General features: G+C 38.6%; 1 protein-coding gene across 2 annotated transcripts in view; it reads right to left on the minus strand.

Moving 5' to 3' along the window:
- Positions 1 to 5,892: 5,892 nt before the first annotated feature.
- MYOM1 (myomesin 1) overlaps positions 5,893 to 24,551 on the minus strand; it is a 73,869-nt gene continuing 55,210 nt past the window's right edge. Inside the window, exons 28-40 of one of the 2 annotated variants that reach the window (XM_066182907.1) lie at positions 24,438 to 24,497; positions 24,117 to 24,184; positions 23,430 to 23,543; positions 22,786 to 22,873; positions 22,051 to 22,089; positions 21,852 to 21,957; positions 19,876 to 20,039; positions 18,271 to 18,307; positions 17,934 to 17,956; positions 16,313 to 16,368; positions 11,433 to 11,648; positions 8,502 to 8,625; positions 5,893 to 7,269 (exon numbers count right to left, since the gene is read on the minus strand). In XM_066182907.1, the coding sequence (XP_066039004.1) occupies positions 7,043 to 7,269; positions 8,502 to 8,625; positions 11,433 to 11,648; positions 16,313 to 16,368; positions 17,934 to 17,956; positions 18,271 to 18,307; positions 19,876 to 20,039; positions 21,852 to 21,957; positions 22,051 to 22,089; positions 22,786 to 22,873; positions 23,430 to 23,543; positions 24,117 to 24,184; positions 24,438 to 24,497 (1,322 nt within the window). In that variant the 3' untranslated portion in view covers positions 5,893 to 7,042. The remainder of the gene's footprint in view (positions 7,270 to 8,501; positions 8,626 to 11,432; positions 11,649 to 16,312; positions 16,369 to 17,933; positions 17,957 to 18,270; positions 18,308 to 19,875; positions 20,040 to 21,851; positions 21,958 to 22,050; positions 22,090 to 22,785; positions 22,874 to 23,429; positions 23,544 to 24,116; positions 24,185 to 24,437; positions 24,498 to 24,551) is intronic. The other variant, XM_066182915.1, reaches the window with a different exon arrangement.

A 24,551-nucleotide genomic window follows, 5' to 3' on the forward strand; every position in this document is an offset into this window, starting at 1 on the left:
GGAGCGGCTGTTTGTAGCCGTGGTCTGAGCCGAGACTCAGGATTTGCACCTCGTGGCAGCGCTGCCCTCACGGTGTTTGCCACTTCAGCCGTCTGTCACTGCATCCTTCTTCTGAAAGTTACCGGCCCACCCACAGGAGGAGGGAAAATATTTTTTGTTTATACACATCTGTATACGTGCACACATATATATGTTATATAGGTATTACGCAGTAGTCTTTCTATATCTATATACCATAGTCTCAAACTATGCCGGAGAAGGTTTCAGATGGACATTAGAGGGATTTTTTTTCACGGGAACGGTGGTTAGACATTGGAATGGGACGCCCAGGGAGGTGGTGGAGTCACCGTCCCTGGAGGTGTTTAAGGAAAGACTGGACGGTGTCACTCAGTGCCATCCATGGTCTGGCTGACACGACGTTTGGTCGTAGGTCAGACTCGATGATCTTAGAGGTCTTTTCCAACATAATTAATCCTGTGACTATATCATATATATATATATATATATATATATATATATATATATATATATATATATATATATAGTAATGAAAGTGTGGAATTGCAAAATCAGAACATGTCCAGCAGGCTGTGTATGCATTTCAGGACAGCAGCTTCATTTACCCATTGCTTTTATGATTCACACCACTGCTTGCTGAAGTTGGTTTGGTGAGGTGTTATTATTTACCTGAGTCATGCTATTGCCCAGAGGCCCCAGATGATACTGTGACATAATATGTACTAAACTGCGATGATATTCCCCCTTCAAACAACTTACACCATAAAAAAGGGAAAAGTAAAGGAGAAGCAGCATAATTGGAAATACAAGTTGGGTTTCACAGATGTGAATTAAGTGTTTTATCACTACCCGTGTTGCTTCTTTATTTTATTGTACTTCCATTTGTTTACCAACTACTTTTTCATCTACCAATCTGTTGACAAAAGTTTTGTTAAAAGCTGGCTTTGCCCCACTTGGTGTTAGAGCCGTTTTAAGTTTCCACAGGGGTGTCATGTACTTGTCACATAATGAGAAATCAGGCTGGTCGCCAGAGTATTCAGGGCAACTGGCAAAAAAGACATGCTAGCATGCAAAGATATATAGACAAAATTTATTGTGATAGTCCATGTATCTCTTAAAAGACGCTTGACAGTCTTTTTTTGCCAGTCCTACAAAGATATAAGATCTGTTTATTCATCTGTACCTCCTGGGACAAGCTGCCTAAAAGATCATAGCCAGTGAGTTTGCTTATTTGCAGATAATACATTTAAATCCTTTTGAGGATGGAACTAAAACAAATCTATCCCTGCACAGCATGCAGGCTGGGTTTTCAAGGGAAGTTGTTCAGGGAAGAAGGCACAAATTACATGGATAGGGTGACTATATTATGGGTATGTAAAAAGGAAGGTCAGATTTCATGCCTGCCCATTTTGATGATGTTATTGTCATGTCAGGAATTCTGACTCAGTCTTGGAACACTTTCCAGGACTCAGCATACATGGAAGCAACAAAGACTAATGGAGCAATTTGCCACCCTTCAGTGCAACCATTTTTCAGCTGCAGCAGTTTTCTGAAGAGGCCTCCTGTTTGAGTATAACACTGCAATAATAATTACCTAGCCACATTAGCATAACATCTGTCGCAAACACACAGTCTGCAGATCATTTCCCTGCTTTGCCGAGTTCCTTAGTTGGCATCTTAGTCTCACAGTTTGTGAGGGTAACCTATTCAGCAATTGCTCTAACAAGAGTATTTTCATTTGTGTGTCTGTGATCTTATCTTTGCTGGTCGCAACAAGAAGTTATTTTTTTAGTGGAGGGGATTCTCCTTTCCAACACCAGACAGCCCTGCTCACAGGGAGATAAGAGGTAGGGGCTAAATCCGTCATATGTCCTCAAATATTGACATTAAGCTAAATCCTATTATAAAATAAGCCAGAAAAATCTTTACTTGAAAAAGGGTAACAAATGGGTAGGTTCTACTTTACTGTTTCAAACCTGGAAGTGATGCTTCTGAGTAAAGAGCATTTATTTGAAAACACAGTGTCTTCCCTTTAGGTAACATTTGCCATTACAAAATTATCACCTCTACACAAATCAGGACTACTGAAGTAGATATCCCTCAGTATTCTCCTTTTCTATTCTTCACTCTTTTGCGCTTACACATAGACGATTACAATCAAGCTGTAAAATGGCTTGCATTTTCCACAGCTGTATCTATGAAGTGGGATTGGTTTCTGTTGTGAGTGTGTGCAGTGGTGTAGACAGGAGCTCTCTACACTGATTCACCATTTGTGGTCCTTGTTGAACCCCAGCTCACTGTTGGTTAATCCAGGGCCTCCAGGGCACAGGTAACCTGCTGCCTCATTTATGTTCATTTTGCCTTTTCACCACAAATGTCGCTATTGTTTCCCCCATTAGGGAGAGGGGAGGTGTGGTAATACCAGCTGCTTACTGGTGTGGTTATTTTGGTGGAGAGGAAGCAATTTCAAAGTATGTTACTCAGTGCCATATGTAAATCAGTGGCTCTTTGGCTCTTCAGCTGAGGATCACATCTGGCAGCAGCCGTGTATGAGAGAAGTAGCCTGCTTAGGGCTACATGAAGCAGAAAAAAGAGCTGACATTAGTGATGAGATATTGTTTTGTCATTTTGCCTGTTTGTACACATACAACACCCAGAAAGAAACCACTCTCTGGAGCAGTCATTTATTTATTCCACACCCACCATCACCCCTGCTCATACTACAGCAGACAGGTTTATATCTTACCCTGTAAACCTATGAGACTCTATCTCTTCCTCTTAGTCATGACCAACACATGGCCCTCAGAAGCATTTTCCATAACATCTCTCAGATCAGAATGACATTATGACAGGATGTTATGATTTAGTTTAGTTTATATTTTTATTTCCGTTTAAGAGTAAAAAACCAACCAACCAACCAACCAACCAACCAAAAAAAAAAAAAAAAAAAAAAAAAAAAAGAGGGAAGTTAATAGCAAGGATTCAGGGCTGCAAGGAACTGTACCCTGATCCGCCAAAATTTTTAAGCACACCAGTAGTCCCAAATGTCCATGTTTGGTGGACAGGTGTGTAGAGTTAACACATTTGCTTAAGCCAGGACACTCAGATCATATGAGCAGTATAACTCAATTCTTTGTCAACCATTAGTTGGTGTTTCACAAACCATTTTCTGATAATAGATATGATAGGATTTCAGGTCTCCTGTTAAGAAGTTCCTTATCCTTGCCAAAATCACAGCCTAATTAAGCAGGAGGTTTTATTCTGGTCCTGTTAGGATGAGTGATGAAATAGTAAATGGAAGTAACTGTGTCAAATCGGATGGTAGAAGATGTAAGTTTGGAAAAGAAGGAAGGAAAGGTGTTTCATTTGAAAATTTGCAGAAGAAGATTGCAGGAAAGAGTTCTCACATAATGAAATGGGAAGTGAGACAAGGGCAAAAGTCAGCATAAGATTGCACCCAAATCTGGGGCCTTCCTTCCTCTCCATCAGCTCCTTATTGTCTCTCTTGCAATACCTTTATCTCTAGAAGCCCTTGTGAAATGGAAATTTTTCCAACTTTAGTGGCACTTTTCCCTGGGCAACATTTTGCTTCAATTCTTAAAACTTAATGTCCTTTTAGCAAGACAAAAACACAAACAAAAGACTGGAGGGAAAGACTTGTGGGTGTTTGTCCCATATAAGGGCAGATTAAATGGGATGTCATTTATGCATTTACTTCATAGTTGTTGTTCAAGGGCAAAGAGCAGAAGTGCACTCTATGCTAGTTTAAGGATGATCTCAGTTTACGAGTAGCTTCTTCAAAGATTATGGTTTAATGTATTACCAGATTATGTCTGTCAGTCTCAGAGGACAGACAGATCTTTCTCAATAATTGGCTAACAAATCCAGAAGAATTCAAGGACAGCTGTAATCACAATGTCTTTACTGCAGTGGAAGTCAAAGCCTATTTTTCTCCTCCTTTTTCATCTTCAAAAATCATCCTTTGTGATTTTAGAAGGTGACTGGATAATATAGCTTATTGCAACACTTTCCCTTATTAACACAAGAGCACGAATTTCTAGAAGAGTTATTGATTTCAACATAAAGAGTACTATGTGCTGAAAGGGAATATGTAAGTGAGAAATAAGAAAACAAAGAGAAGTGTGCTTCAGATAAACATTTTGCATCCAGTGCCTGAGTTTAAATGTAGTCAAATGATTGTGTGTTTGATAGATCTTGTTGCTACAGAAATAATTTGCTTTCTATCGTTATGTAATGCACGGAGACTGAAACAATTTTTCATACTTATAATGGAGAATGGAATATAAATAATACATTTATAATGCAAGAAAGAAATTATTCAACCACAGTAACACAATAAGCTTTAGTGTACTCAGAAATTCTGTTAATATTAATTTTGAACATTTTGTTATATATCTGTGAACTGCTACAGCTTAAATAATCAAAATTAAAAAGGGAGGGTAATCTTCGATGTATTTCTCTCATTACTGTGCATAACTACACTATTCTTCTGGATAGCAAATGTATTCCTGTAGAACAACACTGATGTGACTCCGTTTCCAGCTTTATGAGGAACTATCCAAATTTAGCAAAAAAAAATTCCCCAAAATCTAGTACATTTTAGTTTAAAATGTTAAAGCTATTTCCAGTAGGTTTTATATCTGAAATATCAGGAAAATAGTGATTTTTCTTGCAATGAAGAGCTAAGACCTGATTCTGCTACAATGACACAAAAGAGAGATCTGCTATTGGCTTCACGCTGAGGAAAATGGGCTTTGTAATCTGAGATTTGGGACATTTTTAGAACATTCTTCTGAGATCTAGCTTGATTTCTATTAAAGCTAATGAAAAGACCCCTGCGGCATTTTGCAGGAATTGGATCAGGCTCTCAGTGGTACAGTCTGTTCTATATATAACTTACTCTCTGCTGTTGGTGTTTGTGGCAGACAGGCTCCCAGCCCGAAGGAGCTGTGAGCGGTGATGGATCTTTACAGATGTAAGGCAGCTTGAAAAAATTGCCATGGCAAGGGAGAGTTGTGTGAAACAACCTGCAGCTTTGTACTGCTTTTGAAGGGCCACTCTCTGTAACTCTGACGGAGTGATAGAATTGCACATCTCTAGATATTTATCATTTTCTGTAAGAATTGCATGAGAAATTACATGCACTGGGGTGTCCTGCCATGGAAATGCTCCTTACGGCATTTCTCTGTGAGACCTATACTTATATTCTTCACTGCTGGGCTATAACACATAGATTTAGAAAAAGACGTGGCAGAGAACTGAGTCAAGCTCAATGTCAAACAGTACCTAAGTGTAGTGGGATGATTTTAGTTGCAGTTCAGTCTGCATTTAAGTTTCTCTCAACACCATTTTGTATAGAAGTCAGTATTTTGATTTCTACAATTTTTTCTCTGTTCAATCCTACGTCCTTCTGTCACTCACTGTGGACCATCCAAGTTATTTAAACCCTTTACATTGTTACTCTACTTGCCTACAAGTGTTCTATCCAGTATTTCATCCAGTCAGAAAATTTCTGTTGGTTTTAAAAAGAGTTGAGTAGAATCCTATTGGAATTCTACTAGAAGGAAATTAATTTCTTCCCATCTAGGATATCAGCATCTTGACTTCTGTGCATTTACACGCTATTGAGAACTCTTTGCTTTCTTATGCTAACAGTTCTATAAGGATGGATTAGAAACTGGTATTTCTTGTGTTTTCAGTATTTCAACATTAGTCATAGATCCAGCACCTAGAAATACCAGTGGAATTCAGTGACCTTTCATCAATAATCCATCTGGAAAAAGACAATAAAATATGATTGAGCCTTCTTGGAGCTGAAAACAATATGAATATTTTCCTAGTGATTAAAATATCTTATTTTAATTTCTTATATTTTATAACTTCTGGTCACTTTAAAGTTGAACTCAGCTTGCATGGCAACCAAATAAATTCTGACCTTTATTGGTTTGTTTTTCAGCTTGAACTCTGCTTCTTCCATGGTATCTAAGCATTTGCAAATGAGTCATATTTTCCTATATCCTCAGTACATAAACATGTGAATGAGCACAGTAATGAACGTGAATGAGCACAGCAATGGTTTAATGCAGAGATTCTTGCCTTGCATTTATTCCTTACTTACGTGACCATGAAACTACACTGTGTTATACAGATATGATGATAGTGAGTGGAAAATGGGATAGTTTTGGGCTGAGCCACTGAGGAAGGAGAGCAGTCAGTGGGTTTATCAGAAATCTGAGTGCTGTGGCAAAAATTGTGGAGGAAAATGAGCATGTGGGGCAGCGGATACTTCATGGGTTAATGCTATATCCACAGTAGCTCATGAAGGCTTTAAGGGAATTAGTGAAGTGGAGAGGACTGGAAAGTAGTCATGTGAGTCTTGGTGATAAGAAATGGCCAGATATGGTCCTGATCCACATGATGAAACAGGTTTGCATGAAAGAAATTTGGATCAAAAGAAAACTACTTATGCCCCCCCTGCATCCATAGGAGATGGTTCTGTTTCTGGAGATCTTCCACTGTGGCCAAACTGGTCATGGGGAAAAGCAGAGCCCACATGGTATGAAGAGGACTGTATATATAATTTCCTTGAAAAAGTAAGCAGCATCTCCCTTAAGCTGTGTTGGCCTATAAATATAAATTAACAGATCCATATAATTGATACCAACATTCCTTTACACTGTAGTAAATATGTCAGTTCTGGACAGGATTTGCTCTAGTGAACTCTGTTTATAATGGACATTTTTTAGTAATTAAATTCACATTGACAGTACTCGTATCATTATTCACATACTTAGAAATCCCTGCAGTGCAGTTATTTGGTACTGAGACATAAGTGCCCATCTACTACACATTTAAATGTAACATTAGGAAATACAACAAATGTTACAAAAAACCCCTATTAATAAACTTCTGTGTTAAAATATTATGGTTAAGATACCACTCATGAAATCTCAGGTTGAACTTTTTATCCTGTTTGTGACAGGATCACTTTCTTCATTGAAGTTCAGTGGGGTTTAGCCACGGCTGCTTTTTCTGGGGGTTTCTTTCCCTGCCTATCCAAGCTTTCTGTGGGTTGAGGAACCTTTTCTGCTACTCCTGCCTTTCCAGCAGTCTTCTTTTCTGCTTGCTGGTTGCTTTTTGTATCCTTTTCTGTTTCCACAGGGGGTATTTCATTTGGATCAGGTGTCTCCTCTGTAGCAGTAATTTCTTCTATGTGTGGCTTAATAAAATCTGATTTAGGAGAAGCAATAAAATATCTGAGTAATCCTAAGTAACAATATTTAGTGTGGTCAGCAACATTTCTTTCACATTGGTTATGACCTTATAGTGTTCTTTTCCTCTTTCCCTACCCATATAAAGAGATTCAGTGTCACACATAACATTACTACTTCTTATGGAACTGAAACCAAGCCCAAGTCTTTATGGTCTCTAATTAAAATGATTAAGAAGTAGATACTAGAAAACATTTACAGGTACAGAAATAACTGTTTCTCGCTTAAGTCACCTAATTTACAGGGTTGCTCAGAAAAGTCTACCATACCAGTAAAGCAAGATAGGAATGAAATAAATAAAATATTTGTTCTTGCCTTAGGAGCAAAAAGGGGGGGTGAATAAAAGTCTAAAATGTTCTGTCAGAAATTATATAGCATGTGTACACCCTGTGTACAAAATAAAAATACTAAGGCAAAAATATGTAAAACAGGTGTTCTGATACTGTCAGAATTTAAGACTGTTTTGGAGCTAAAATGCTCTAAATGAGAGAGATGTAATTGTGAAGAATAAATCATTGTCCAAATAGCAATTCTATAGTAAGGGTCTAAAAGAACAGTAAAATAATATACAAGTAATACATGAGAATGCTGAATCACCAGAGAGCTTTTAATTTTCTACCTTTCCTATAAATGAGACCAAAAAGGGTCACTTATAACTTTAACTTTACTGTTCAATATGGACATAAAACTAGGAGAGAATAGTTGATTAATCTCAAGTAGTGGCTAAACAGAGATTTCTAAAAGACTTAGGCATTTAGGGTGCCTGAATCAGCAAGGCCTTATTTTTGGTGAAATATCAAACATCTAGCTGCTAAAATGAGTCTCACTTTGGAAAATAACACAATCTGTGTATGTATACATGCTTACAAAGTCTTTCCTCTGCATTCAGAAATTCAGAAGTATTTATTATGACTAGTTAAAAGTTAAAAAACTTCCATCAGCCAGATTAGTCAAGGTGACAACTTGCCGTGGAAGTAGAAAAGGTGGTTTAAAAATATTGATTTAAGTCTCTTTCACTTAGGCCTAACATGGTAATTCATACTTTGCCTCTGTTGTTGATTAAGAGCATATGTGCCATTAACTTGATTGATTGGGACCTATGAAATATTGATTGGCACAGACAATTAACTCCATAACAATTTAACAATTTTTCATTGGAATAGAAGACTCCAAGAGTGAAAACACTCTTACCTTTCTTTTCCTCTTCCTTCTGTTTGATTGCTGTCATTGCTTTTTTCTTTTTAGATACAGGTTTATTATTTTGATTGTGTCCTTGGACTGTGTCAGTCTGCCCTGACACAGGCATCACAATCACCTGAAGTGAAGCAAGAACAAAACATGCACAAGCAAGACATGTGGATGCATCACAAATTCAGCCTGAAATCACCATAACTGAATCCCTGGAAGCAACACCTTTCAAAGCAACTTAATTGCTCTTAACTTTCAGGGACACATACATCTGCCAAAGCAAAGTAGAATCCAGCCTGTTACCTGGGAGGTGACCCACTTGTATTCCCTGGCTGTTCTGCCAAAAGAAGGGAGGCAGGAGGACATATTTTTGAAAATAAAGTAGTAGAAATAAGCTGTTGCCAAAATGCAATTATTAAAAATAATACTAATAAACATCAGTTATTGCAGAGAGCAGGTGATATCCTTGTTTGCACTCTGGAGAATGGAAGAGCTGTGACTCTGTTATTTGTATGTTGTATGTGATGGGACAAAGATGGAGCGGCCTGCATATCATCCTTGAACTGCCTTCATGTCCTACTAAGTAAAATTATAAGATAATTTTGCATTAGTTCTTTAAACTTGGGAAGCTTGCTCTATCTCAAATTACAGATCTTCTCATTAATACATTTTGAAATTTAAAAATTAAGCCTTGTTACCTTGTCTGCTTTACTCAGCTGCTGCGACTAGATAATCTGAGCTTTTTTGGTAACAGATATTCATTAAAGGACGTAATTACACACTCCTTAAAAATGCAATATTGTCATAAGTTTTGATGCTTGAGTGTTAATTATTTTAGGAGATAAGGCTTTGAGAACACATACACTGTTTATGTGAAACACCAAAACCACATTGTTTTTGCATAATTTCATGTTAAAAATCCCTGTGATGTGAAATCTGTTCTGGAAGAAAAAGAGATTTATACCAGATAAACTTAACGTGTTCCTTGAAACTAGTGATACTACTAGTGCAGGCACATACACTAAAGTTAGGTTTGTGCTAACGTTTCAGTAGTTCATAAAACTGATCTAAATATGGATTGTTTTTATAGGATAATAATTGTTAGCCCTTTATAGAAACTGATTTAAAAGAAGGAGAAATTGCTAAAATCAGCATTTTCGCCATTGGTAACTGTGTTGAATCTATTTTTACCTGAACCATTAAGAATTCCTTCATGCTTCCACTTCTCCTTTGACATTAGTCTACAGTAAATCTCACATGGCAAGGATTTAAGTGAGTGTTAACTGTACAACACTTAGTAGTGGCATCCTCACTGAAATGCCAGTACTGCACCAAAGGGAGTGCCTGGGACTGCAGCTCTATTTCTGCAGTCACAGTAGCTAGAAAAGACAAGAGAGAGTACATGAAAGGTGCACACAGATCATGCTTAGACTGAAAATATCTATGTTAGTTCTTTAGATTTTGATGTGAAGAACTGTGCTGTTCTGAGACTAGTAATGAAAACATTTATTGACATGGGACATTGCTCTCCCAAGTAGCAACTGGGCAGACTTCTGTTTCTAATCCTATCCTATACATATAGTATCACATGTATATATCATGCATATGTCCAGCAGGTTCTGTTGCTTTTCCTCAGCTGATCTAATCAGTGGCATTGTAAAATAGCAGACATGGAGTTTTCAATCTATGTTAAGTGCATTCAAAGATCTGGACAAATGGTTTTTTCTCTGAAACATTTTTGTGTAACAAAAAAACCAACAACACTTTTTTTTTTTGGTGTTACAGTGAAGATTCTTTTTGTAGCTTTAAAAGATCTTTATAAAATATGTTATCTCTGAATCTCCAGTGCTTAGTTTGGATGAAATTAACTGACTTTTCTATCTAACAAAATACTTACCTATCACCTTTAAATCACAATTCATGCCCAGGTGCATTGAAAAACATAGAACTACTCCTGTGACAGAATTTGCAAAAATACCGTGTTGACTTAAGATGTGAAGCAGTGAAGGTCTAGATAGAGAGATGTGAAGAGATGCCATTGTGGTTTTGTTGCAAACAGCAGAGTGAAGATTAACAGGGATCTAAAGGGAAGCTGGAGGTAATTACAGTGGTGAAAGCATTAAGACACTAAGATACTGTGCACAACTACACGAGCTGTGACTAATCAAACAAGACACAGTGAAACATGCTTGTGATGGAAGGAAAGAAGTGAATTCAGTTTATTTGTGAACATAGAGCAGAGTTCATACACTTTTACAGACACACACACACATATTATTATCCTGGCCTCCTAAGCCCTATTTTCATTTATGTTACAGTACTGTTACCCTGTTTGGGCAGATTAAACAATATTTAGGGCTGTAAATGACACCCATAGTAAGGCCTCACTAAATTAACACAGCAATACAAAGGGGCCTTAACACAGACAAAAACCAGCAATCATTTCTCGGTGATCTAACACACTCCATTTATGCTGGAACAAATCCTAACTGCTGCTCAATACGCCCCGATCATTTTTGGTCTTTCCATCCACTTCATTAGTTGCTTCTACGGAAACAATTCTTGACCCTTTCCTTCCAGATGCTCCAGGAAAAGGGTCAAATGGTGGGCTTGTGTTTACAGACAGCATGCACTTGGCCTTGCTTAAAATACTACAATTAGTTTCTGTGAAGTTAGCAGTAAGAAAACATTTAGGAACTGCCCTGTTTTCCCTGGCACAAATAAGTGTATTAGAAGCAAATGTGAAGTGAATGGAAAAATCCAAGGCTGCCTGCTAAAGCAGGAAGCCATTTACACACATGGATTATATCTGCATAACATCCAAAATCTCCTCTGTACTTCTGTCTTCTAGACTTAAATTCATGCTTTCATTTTATCCTACTGCTTTTTCTCTTGCTCAGACTCCCTCTCCTCCTCGGGTATGTACACACTTACAGTGACATCGCTGGTCTCTGTACCATACTTGTTCTTCACCACAATGCTGTATTTCCCAGAGTCTTGTGTGGACACAGTAGAAATGGAAAAGCTGACATTTTTTCCAGATTCAAACTTCAGGATGCAATTGGCATCTGATACAAATGATTTTTCGTTCTTCAGCCATGATACCTCTGGGGTGGGATCTCCCCAGACAGTGCAAGAAAGATTAAGAGCCTATAGAAAAAGTACAAAGGAATTATGAGTCAGTAAATATTTGCTGTGTTTTTTGATGCCTGACCCTCCAAATATTCCAACTTCCCCTTTAGCTTCCTGCTTTTAGTAAAGGGATGCATACCATCATCAGTAATCAATAATTTATGTCACTCTCTGTCATAAAGGAAAAGAAGGAACTCTGTTAATTCAAAAATGTCATCAAAACCTTTCAATATTTTATGGACCTTCTTCTCTACTCTCATAATCATTAGTAGAGGTTTCTCTATGAGTATTTTTTAATATAAAATTAGATATTATCTGCATTTGTGTGTTAGAACTGTAATGAGATTTTCATGAACTGTCAGATGGGTTTTTTCACATTAAGCTCAGTATATCTATATATATCCCATAAGGAAAGAAAGGGTGTCTGCTTTTTTAGATAACTAAGACCAAAGTGGCCCCGGAATATTTTGCTTAATTTGGGATCCTTTTAAACTATGCCCTGACAGCTCTTCTAACAGACATGAAGTGTTTTATGCACTTCTGTAATACTATTTTTACCCAAAATCAATACAGTCTTTACTCATTCTTTGGTGTTCATGTAAGCATTTCCCTTTGATGTTAGTACTGTTCCTAAGGACTGAATTCAGCCCCATCAGCCTGCAGGAAGTATCTTCACTGTTAGAGAATCATATTGTTGGAGAGATCATTGGCAGCTTCTTCTACCTTCAGTGGGCTGGTGAGTCTCTTGGGCATGCTTTGTACAGCTCTTCTTTTTATCTTGTCAGCTAAGAAATTGATTTTTGGGAGATATTGATACATGTAAATGATCCCTTCTTCCAGTCACAGTGCTATGGGCAGTCTTCTCAAAAATACTTGCAAAAGTACACGTAGAGAGTCAAATATGAAAAAAAGTTCACATGACAATTCAGCGGTACATAGGCCATTCTCTGGAGTTTTATTTAGGAAGGAATTTATTTATGTGTAAGTATTGGATAATACACTGGTCTAAATTTAAAATGCCGTTTAAAGGGAAATCTAACTAGACTGGAAATTGAAGAACTTTTACTGAAAAAAAAAAAAAAGCTCTTCAGTGCTTCATTAGGAATGGACTAAATGATAAATAAGGAGTAGACAAGATTTCACTTGACTGGAATCAAGTATCTCTTCCAACCTTCCCTGGTAGTGTGATGGTGGAAGATGGAACAGAAGAGAGATGCCTGGAAGGCTGTTGAAATTAGTGGACAGAAGAATTGATACCTCTATAAAAGTGAAAAGTGTTGATATCTCTGAGAACAAAATAAAAATCCCAACATGCTCAACCTAAGGACCAAAATGAAAGCAAAAGGGATGGGGAAGTCTTTCCTCTATCAGCAACGTGTAATTCTTGGTACTGAAGGAGGGCAGATTCCAAGTGAGAGGTGGTTATGGCATGGTGGAAATGTCCTCTTTCTGATTTCCTGCAGCACCTACACTTGATGACCATGTTGACTGCCTTCTCTCTTAGCCCACTGCTGTGAAAGTGGTTTTGATTGCCATATCAGTCCATCTTTTTTGAAAAACAAGTGGGAAACAAGAAGTTCTACATTTCCCCCTCTTCCTTACCACTCTGGATACAAATATGCTCCCAGCCTTAGCCAGGCAATGCACATGGACCCCTTCAGGTGCTCAGTATTTCATTATTGTCTTCTGATTCTCAAGCAAGCAAGAGCTCAGCACCAAGTGGCTGCTGATGCCACTCCACCACAGTGCTGAAGAGCTGATGTCCATGTCCACACAGCTCCATTAGTGGCATCATTCAAAGCTGGGGTGTTTGAAGTGGTGTCATACTCCATAATTCAAAGAGATTCAAGCAGCAGTGATAATTCTTTTCTTCTTCTAAACAATTCCTTAAAATAGCTACATTTTCCTTAACCTTATGTCACTAGCTCCTGTTTGATATGAGAGATTCTCTTGATGTTCCCAACTCTTTCTATTTATTTTCCAGCTACTAATATGCAGAGATGTGTCTTAAAATTCACTAGGTAGATGGTGAGATCTTTGGTTTTTTGGAAGGTAATTCCATAGCCAAGGAGAAACGATTATTCACTGTGACTGCGTCTATCTGTTTCAGATTTCTGTTCTCTGGGCAAAAGATTGTCTTTGCTCATGTATATATTTATTACTCACTGAAACCCTTGATTATAGTACTGTGTTCAACCTGAAATCATTATGGTAAAAAAAGTCTGCCCTAGACTCCTGGGCCCAGGGCATTGAGGCATGTCCACTTGAAGCAACCAGCAGCTGCAAGTCCAGACCCTTTGTACCCCTCACTACCTCTTTTGCCTTTTACTGCAGATTATCATGAGCAGAGTAGTACAGGAGGCAGAGAAAAAAATGTGTCATTTTATTTCAAGTATTGCCATTCTTCTTTCGTATTAGCACAGAGTCACAGTCGTGGATGGTTTGGTGAGTGGACTGAAGCAGCTCAGTCAAGGAAATCTGCTCCCTTCTTCCAGCCTATCTGCGAGGATCTACACCCCTGGCAGAAGGCTAGAATAGTGAGTTGGTGGGAAGAAGGATTTACATGTTGCTTCTGTGTCTGAAAGTGCCTGTCAGAATCCTAAGCCTCTTCACTCATTTACAGGCCTTCATTACAACAGCAAATTAGGTTAAGTTGGCCGGCTGGACACAAAACTTATGCTAGCATTCTCTGTCAGGTCAGATTCCTCCGTAATGTGAACTGACACTTAGCCTTTTCCAATTATACCACACTGCTGAGGAGCATTTATGTCTATCAGTGGAAGCCTCTTAGGCCATCTGGAATGCTATTTGATTAACACTCGGTAAACACTGGTTCATTCTTTCTCACCCATGCCCTTCAGCTCACGTGTAAAAAGCTAATAAATAGCGTCACAGTCCCAATGTTAAGTTTAAATTGGAGATATGCGTATGCTTGGAAGTTCACTCTCAGGATACCAATCTGTTCCTATAACTCTGGTTGTGGTGGCACTAGAATTCACAATCAAAGCTTGCCAGACCTCTGCTACCTCATTTGCTGTTTTACAAAATCCTCAATGATTGTGCAATTTGTATGACTTACACAACAGAGAATTGCATTCTCCTCTCTCCAGCATATAGGCAAACAACAGACAGATGAGCCAACACCACCCAAACCAGCTCTGTTTTCCCTGATCACTCTCTGTCCTACTCAAAATGATCCTCTACTGAAGCAACAAATGTAACGTCAAGGATATTTGTCTCGAGTTCTGGGAGTAGTTCAGCCATGTATTCAAACATTATGAACGTCCTTGCTGTCAAGGACAACATGTGTCTGGGTAAGATTTTGCAACTCATTTTTTGCAAACTTGTTTTATAAACACTACACATTTTGCTTCAGTGAACTCATACACAAGTTCATATCAACTCTCTTTCGGCTGAAAGCTTAAAACTGGTAATTGCTTACACCCAAGTTTACACCCTGCCAAAGCATTATGAGAATCACACCTCCATGTACTGATTAGCTGAAAAGCTGCTAATTCATTCTATTCCTTTGTGTCTTTTATCTACAATTCCAGTGCTCACAGGTATGTTTCTTACTTTACAGCATTTCTCAATCTGCTAAATCGGTCACAGAATTTTATTTTGTAATGTCAACATACTTGATTTTCCCAGAACTGCTGCAGTCTACAATCTTGTTGGCTATGTCTCGTGTTGCTAAGCATTTCAAAATAAGATTTTAGATTCTTAACACTTCTGCTGAGCTTATAATCAAATTCTTTTAACCCTGCTGACCTACTGACAGATAAAGCCAGAAATACCAGGAAGCTGCCTTACTGTAGTTGTCACATTGCAGGTTTTCAGTGACATTCACATGCCCTATTTCACTGTTCGCACACACTGTGAAGAGGAACCGGCTTGTGGCAGAGCAGCAGGAAGTGAAAAGCAGGCACTTCTTGGTCTCAGCACTATTAAACAGCAAGTTGTAGAAGCAGTGTGCTGGGAAAAGGTTGTGAGATTGAGAACTCACTTTCTAGGTCATCTGTTCTGTGCTCGAGCATCAATGTTCCTCTGGGAGTGCCTCACCATAATCTTTCAGCTAAACTCTCCTAATATTTTCCAGTGTAACACCAGTGACTTATTTTGACTTCCTTCTCCTCTACCCTGATGAGATAGAGAATTTTTTCTCCTATTGGCTGGATGAGAATTGAGTTTTTGTGGTTTACTACTTTTACACCATTTAAAAGCCAGCTTCTACAGGTGTGATTACTATGCCACAATGCAAGGAAGTTAACTGCAGTAGGCATAGAACGACTGGCTCCCATGTGAAAAAAAAAAAAAAAAAAAAAAAAAGAGTTAAACTTTCCTGATGCCCTATTACAAGAAAAAATCTCACTATGAAACCTGTGCATGAATTTTTAAAGAGCTGGTTATATAAGGAGTTTTAGTCCCAACTCACATTGTCATCTCACTTTTATCTAATTCTTAGGAAAAGACACTGCCCTGAATACATAAACCCATCTGTGCAAGTCCATTGAATTATGTACAGAAGGCAGAGGATGAATAAATAATGTAGCAGATTTTAAAGATGGCATCTTAAAAAATTAACGAAAAAGAAAAAAAAAAAAAAGGTGAATATTTTCCCATCATTGAAAGGCATTCAAGCTGTTGGGATGTTGTGTAAAGCTTCAGTTAATTTACTGTACCTTGCCCTCCTGGATGGTGACAACATCGGGCAAACCTCCAAGTACCCGTGCACGATCTGGAAATAAAGAAGAGTCATTTTCTTTAGTGTCTCAAAATCAACTGTATGCCGGATTCTGTTTCTCTTCTAGTTCTTTCCTTTTGTCTTATTTATGTACAACTTGTCTCTGATATCTGTGCTAGCAGAGAACTATGCAGCATTTTTAGCACACCATTTGGACTTTAAAAAATGTTGTATTCACACCAAAAGATGTGTTAATAGTTGGTGTCAATCACTTACAGAGAGGAATTAAACTACATGTGCTGTGTCCTGCAGACTTTGACATCAATTCAGTTTTAATTCTGAGTGCACAAAAAAGATTTCCATTTTGAGATCTGGTGCTCAAAATTTTTACTGTAGTCAAAATTACCCTAAAAACATTGTGTGTCCAAAGGGAAATGAATGACACCTTAAGGTAAAGTGCTGGAGATTGGCTTTTAATCTAGATAAAAAGACAGACTACAGTCTCAGTGGCGACAGTGAAGTTCCACCACTTGTGTGTATCTATGTGTAAATGAGACCGACATCTGATTGATCTAGCTTTAAACTCAAGAGTCCCATAGAAATCTTAGACAAATACAAATAGGCCAATCACATGCAGGCTTTAGTGCACTTATCCTGGAATATGGATTTTATTTGTGACATGTCTGGGTGGAGCCTGGCAAAGGAAGGAAATGACTGTACAGAATGTTCCCCTCTGTTCTGTAAAAGATGTGCTCTGGAGCACAGAGATAACAGCCTTAGGAGACCAGGAAAGGGACTGTGTTCTGACAGTTAACATGCCTTATGGATAGTCCAGGGTTAGAAATTAAAGGTCAGGGCAATCCTTGACCGCTTTGCACTGTCTCAGCCAGGACTTGTGGGGGTTACAGTTCATATCCAAGCCCTGCTCTATCTCTCTACACATTTTTCTCAAATAACTTTTCAAAAGCCAGTTCTGCCCTCATTTTTATGCAGGTCTGCAAGTCATTTGCAGTGGAACAGTTCATTTTTCCATGGCTGCTTCTGTAAGCAGGGAGGATAATGAGTTTAATAATTCAAATTGAAGTCTATTAACTTACTCCTTAAATAGTTAATACATACTTCTGTTTTAGTTGATCTGTTGGAACTGACATACAGGCAAAAGTGTGAGGAGATTCTAAGCAATTCATAAGCTACTTGTGCTTTCTTACCCATTTCTGTAAGTAATGCAGAGCCATTTGACATTTTAGAGCATTCAAAACTAGCCAAATTATTTTCTCCATCTTTGAAAACAAAGAGATTTTTGTGCAGAGAACATGCATGACAGATCCCAGTAATAAAGTTAATTTTTAGAGAAGGCTAACTGATATTGAGAACAGGAGCTTAGATGAGAAAAATCAACCTAACCCACAAGAATAATAATATTCGCTGCAAAGTGCACCAATGTTAAATCAACACAGGGTCACTGACTTCTTGGTGTAAGGACAAACTCATTTTAGGATGAGCACATGCATATACACATGCCTACATGCCCTCTCTTTCCGAACACACCACCTTCCTGGAGAGGAAGAAAAGCTTCATAAACAGTTTATTACAACCGTTGTCAAAGAAGGCCTACTTACTTTTCTCTGCAATCGCAGCTTGCCTGGAGTTGAAAGAAACAAAGGGAAAGTCCAGTTTCAGTTAAGGTTTACTTAGAGTGATTGAAAAACAGATTATCTTTTTAACTGCCTTTAATCCATTAAGGAAAATCTCTCTCATTGCTTGGCAGTACAGTTTTTCTTTGCTACCTGACTGTTATATAAGAGTTGCACCAAAGAAGTCACATGCAAAACTCCTACCGGTTTCTGTATGACTAGGAATTGTTTCATAAGATAAGGTTATCTCCAGCACAAAACAAACAAATACTGTTATTATTTTATGGCTGCCATTACTGTATTTAGATGGCATAATACTTACTTTAGTCTCTGGAACTCAGCAAAGGCTTCATCAAATGCTTTTTAAAGAGGAAAAAAGTAGGTTTAGAGATAAATCATCACACAAGTTTAAATTTAAAATTAATAAATAAATTTTAAATGTAGACATAATAAATTTAAAATGTAAAATTTCAAATGCATGCATGTGTATTGTACAAACTCTAAAATGCTGAATGGTTGAACTGATAAAGGCTATCTGGTATATGGCAGCTATTATATATACATATGAATGTATGAACACACTTTTTTTCTTCTAGAAGTCAGTCTTTAAGACAGAGGGCAAGAAAGTAGTAGGCTGAAGTAATTTCACAAAAGAGAGAAGAAATGCACAATATAGCACCTAAATGAGAGATTATGGCAGTGACCTTCCAAACTTTTTATACATCCCTATCTAAAATTATTTTGAGCATGCTCTCTATCGGCATATTTGTTTATAGATTATGTAGATGTAAACAAGTGAAGTTCTCGTTTATTCTTCCTGCTGTCCCAGTGAAGCATACTGGGTCATCTTGCCCACACCCACTTCAGAGATCACTGCTTTGTGGAATACAAGAGATATGATTTTCCAAGGATTATTCACGTCTGCTTGAAGCATCACACTGATGGCTACAAGCAAAGCAAACCACAAATTGTTATCTCCTTCGTAAATTCAGGCTATGCTTCTACCATGGGGGAGGTCAACCTCTCCTGCTTTGAAAGGGTAGAAGAAATGTCTTTTCCTAGAAAGTGAAGATAGATTACAGAAGGAGCAGTGTGGAGATAATTAAAATGTTATCGCCCTTACACAAAGCTTGCAAACAAAAAGTGAAGCTTTAGGGATGGGAACAGCTGGGAATGGAAAGAGTAGTTTGGAAGGAGTTAATCTGTTCTCTAGGACCTGAGAGGTCTCTCAGAGTAAAAGCTGCCCACAGTCAATCCAAGTTGTTCCCCTAACAGTCCTTCCTCATGCTGATGAGAGGTCTTGGCATCTCTGAAGAATAAGGAGTTTTATTACACCCATCAAAGAAATATGGTAAGAAAGTATCGGAACAAACTTGCCTCTCACTTACTCCTTCAAATATTCTTTGGAAGAGAGACACACAGAAGGCATTCAGTGCTACAACTCATGTTTAAAACTGCCAATCAATGCCAGGAACACAAGGGGTTTTGTAAAATAGCTCAGAAACTGGGCTGGCATCTCAGTTGGCAGACTGTGAGTATTTGGAATAAGAAAAAGCAGTTTGTATTTTATTACTTGAGAGTACAGGTTGGGGAAAACAAATGGCACGGGCTGGGGAGAACAAATCACAGAATCACTGAGTAAGCTGAGTTGGAAGGAACCCACAAGAATCATCAAGTCCAACTCCCAATCCCACACAGCACCATTCCCAAAAGTTTCCCATTTTGTTCCCAAGAGTATTGTCCAAAAATGCTTCTTAACTCTGTCAGGCTTAGTTGACACAGTCCCTACAAAAAATGCCAGACTGGTGGGTGCACACACAGACCCCAAAGGGTGACAGGTCTGTAGCAAGATCCTGCTGTAGATGCGCCAACACTACCACAGCACACTGCCCATATAGCAATGATGTTAGCAGAGAAAATGGTCTACCTTGTCCAGAAAGATCCACTGTCTTCTTGTGCGTTGTGTTGCCATCAAAGAGTTCCATTATGTATCTGCCTTTGTCCTGTGGAGTCGGCTCATTGATCTGTAACCAGATCTGCTCTCCAGTGACACCAGTCCTCATCCGGTCTGTGAACTTAATCTGGGTATCACTGAAAAGTCCAAAACAATGTTACCTTTTCATTTGACTGGAATATAAAAAGGATTTGCTCATGTTGAGTCACTGAGCACATCTGGAGTTACTAAATGATTTCCAAGATTCTATGATATGGTATGCCACCATATTCTGAAACCTTTGAAGTCAAATCTTTGTTAGAGTTGTGAGCCACTTGGGCAGAATCAGTGTGACAGCCTTTTCCTGTTCAAGGTCCAGCTATCCTTAGAGCTTGCAGAAAAATTATGCATCTCAGCCTACGACCTGAGCCATAGAAAAGCTGTACAAGTCTAAAAGCCAGATCTCTGTAGGGCAGCCCAGGCATCCACAAATGCGGCTGTTCTCTTTTGAGTACAGGTTTATTTCTGATTGTGCTAAACAGAAGTATACAGGGCTGTATCTACAAAAAAAACCCCACTTTTGTCAGAAATAGTGTTTGCCCTGTTGAAATTATTTCTGATGCTCTGCTATGTTTGGAATTTAAAGACACTTTGACATAAGTATATCTTCTTCCATTAAAAAAACAGAAAACAAAACAAAAAACCCAACAGCCCCCTTCCTCAGCTGCCAAAATCAATTTCTTAGCTTCCTAGCTAAGCAGTTAATTTCCTTGGATGAGGCAAAAGATATTTGTCAAATAAGCTACTCATTTCCTTGATATCTTTAAACTGATAACTTTGAATGCACTGGAAGGGATTTTTTTTTTCTTAGATTAATTTGACATGCTTCAAGATGAAACAAGATTCTAAAAACGAAATGGAGAAAAGAGAGAGAGGGGTGAAAAAACCCCAGAATACTTCATATTCTCTTGCACTTATTTGAAATACTTGGGACTTTTGATGATACCAGGTCAAAATAGGTGCCAAGAAACAAGAAGGCCTCAAATTGCTTTCATTTCTCTGACAGGCTGCTGGTTAACATCAGTGTCAATAATTACAGCAAGCCTGGTACGGCACATCCTTGGTCTTCTATGCCTCATTTACATGAGTTTTATTGAGAGATCAGTAATTCAGATTCCATCATATAGACTAACTACTACCATGTCCACAGGAAGTGAAACAGCAAGAATAGTCATAATGGATTTGAAGTGATCTAAGTTGTTTACTTCTCTTGTTTATTTCTCTGGGTTTTTCAGTGCAAGCTGTTTGCACTGGCTGAGAACTCAAAGCTGTCTCATAGATTTGGATGTGCAACTCCCATTAATTTTATGGGGAACTGGGCATTCAATTTTTTTTTTTTTAAATCTCAGTTCCTCTGTCTGTCTTGGTTAGGTTTGTAGTGCTTGCAGCAGGGGCTGTCTGGATTTTACTGCCCCGGGCACATGCTGGAATTTGCTTTGCCTCCTAAAAATGAAGCCATGCATTAAGAGGATATGCCTGCTTGTCCCAGTTCCACTGAATTGTGGCTTCTAGACAAGCAGACCTCTAGGGCAGTTATCTCTGAACCCGTGGTGCTAGCCTCTTCTGAAGCCTGACGTCTCTCGGGTTATATTTGGATCACTCCTTAAAACTGAGTCAGGGAAAGATGCAGCTCCCACTGGGGAGGTGGGAAGTGCTCTGAAGCAGCATGATCCTGCTGGCATCCTGTGGTGTGGGACTGTCTCTTATGAGAGAAACAACAGGAGGGCCTGAACTGCCACACCTGGCTCTCATACTGATTTCCTGTGAATGTAATTGAAACAAACTCATATGAGATAAGGACTCATGAGAGAGGAGAGGAAACCTGGACATCATCTCTTGCACATCCAGGTTCTTTCTGAACCTATGAAGCCAAAATTGCACTGGGTTTTGCAAAGCTCTTGTGTACTTACTTGTGCACCCAACCTACTCTCAAATCTTCCACATAGTAAGTAACATAGGAGTACAGTCTGATACCCTCAGCTGTGCTCTGGATTTTCAGGTCTGTTGCAGATAAAGCTGAAAGAAGAGCACATGGTTTTATGCAGCCATACAGCAATTCATTGAGTGCCACAATGAGTCATTCATTCGAAAAAAGAATTAAGTGCTTACCAATCCTTCTGCATACTTCATTCATCAGATCTGCAAAAGCTGTGGAAATAAAATCCAGAGACTAAGACTCTGTGTCTGCAGTTCAAGCACAGTAAACAGCAGGACAAGTACTGACTCTGAAATACTCTCCCCAGAAGGTTTGAAAAACCAGTCTTTGAAAAAGCTACCTTTTCAAGCATATTAGAAATCGGAGTAATGCAGAAATGTAGCCTCTTATTTTACAGTTTTCAGACTTTCTTTAAGTGCAGCCTTGATGAATGCAGCTGAACAAGACAATGTTATTTATTTTTTTTTGTAAATGACACTATTCAGCTGGAATGCTAACCCGTCTATATACATTCTAATGGATAGGAGTGAAATGTTAAGAATATAGTAATCACAGAAAGTGGAAAGGCCTCTAAGTAATTGGCAAAATATAATAAAAATATTTTTAAATTATCTAATTCTGTAATTTTTTCTATACTTTTAGGCTTATTGATGCCCCCCTGAGGAAATCTGTTATCATTTTGCTTAGCATTAACCACTCTATGCTCCCAAAATTATACAGAATCTAGATGCAATAATCTGTATTCAAATGTTATTTGAACCGAAAAATCTCGGTTGTTTTAATCAGATGATCTTGTACGCATGAGGAACAAAGCCACAGGAAGGCAACATGTGCAGATGCCTGCATTACCCTGAACCCACTTCAGCCAGGGTATCTGCTGGTGTGGCTGACCACAGCCAGACTCTGACCTGTGTCCTTGAGCTTTAGCTCACTGGAATCCTTTCCTCTGTCGTCCTTCAGTATGACTTCATAAGTGCCAGCATCTTTCTTAGAAAACTGCAATATTGTAATGATAAAACCAGTTTTCAGAACAGGTACTGTAGAAAAATCTAGATTTTTCTTGTGAACCCACCTGATATCCCGTCCCTGTCCCCAGGCAAGTGCCCGATGCCTGGGGCTGCCCCCGTGCCCCCCAGCTACCCTACTCCTGGTGGGGATGGTGGCATGGGCTTTGCAGGAGGTCTTGGTGTGCAGGACCTTGTCCTACCCCAAATCTGCTGCAAGGCTGGGCATGAACCAGACCCCTCTGAAAGCCTGAGTGACAAGCACTTTTCAAATGCTATTCAGAATGGAAATGTGGTCTCAATCTGTTGCTAAATTGACATGAAAAGGAAGTGACAAGCTTATTATCTCTGCTGTCATCATTTCCTGAAAATCTGAACAAGCAGTTACAGACAGACATTTGCTTTAGCAAAAACACAAATGCCTTGTGAGCTTTTCCATTTTTAAAACCCACTTCCTTTTTCAATTGTTCTGCTGGAGTACCAGATTAGATCATATAATTCATCTGAACACTAATTTCAACTGAGGGCTAATGTAGACAGTCACTTACCTCTGATATCAGCAGAGTACACACGCCATCCTTGAAGTCATGTTCTTCATCTACCATTATCTCCCTGTCATCTTTGTACCACACAATGTGTGTTTCCTTCTTAATATTAGCCACCTAAAATGGATGAAAAACCACATCGCAATTATTCACTTCATCTGAGCAGGGGAGCTTGGGGTTATAATTTGGGTTAGCTTGTTCCATGGGTTAGCATGGTCAGGTCTCTCACAGAAGAACAGCAGGCTTTACAACCTGGTTGCAGTGAGTTACTGCAGGCCTTCATTTTAAAATGAGGGAGGCAAGAAGGGAAACAACAGGGATGCAGAGAGAGAGAAAAGGAGACTAGGGAATGAGTTGATCCTGCCCAGGGAATTTCTACATGCATAAGCAGGCTAAAAATGAGTAAATGCCTGGATTTACAAAGACTTGTCATTCCTTTTCAGGTGCCTTTCTTTGAGCGAGTGGCTGATAGACCAGAAGAAAGAAATTCAAGCTGTTTTCCAACATATTTTCTTACATGCAGTGAGCTGTCGCCTCAGTAGGATTAACCTTCAGAGGCTTTGCACTGTCCAACATGCAGCTGGACAAAAGTAAAGGACATGTCTTTAGTTCCTTCCCATCCTCACCATCTAGGTAGTGGTAGGCCAATATACTCTGAACATTTTATTCAGGGTTTTCCCTGCCCCTTACCTTACATTTCAACATCACATTACACTCATCGGTAACTTCCCATCCCAGTTTATCCACAAAATGAGGACCTGTTTGAAATTACAGGTAGATTTTTAAAGGTCACATCAATGGTTATTCATGATGCAAAATGAAAGACACATGTGTTTTACTTGACAAGAATACTGTTATATTTTAATGTGCTTTTATTTTTCCTATTTCTGCTTCAGAAGCAACCACATATTCAGAAGCAATCCCATGTATTTCAAATTAATATATATAAATATAAAAAAACTCTTAACAGACTAACACATGTGTGATTCTTATTAGCAATCATATTATCACCTTGTTTCCTGTGCCACTCTTTTCTCTGGAAATCTGCTTCATCCCGTAGCTTCTTGAATACTAGGAATTAAAACCAGTAAGAAATACAAGGTCAAACTTTATGTGCCATTTGCA

The sequence above is a fragment of the Chamaea fasciata genome, unplaced genomic scaffold (assembly GCF_029207755.1).
Source record: "Chamaea fasciata isolate MVZ Bird 193981 ecotype frontalis unplaced genomic scaffold, bChaFas1.0.hap1 SCAF_1, whole genome shotgun sequence".
NCBI classification, from domain to species: domain Eukaryota; kingdom Metazoa; phylum Chordata; class Aves; order Passeriformes; family Sylviidae; genus Chamaea; species Chamaea fasciata.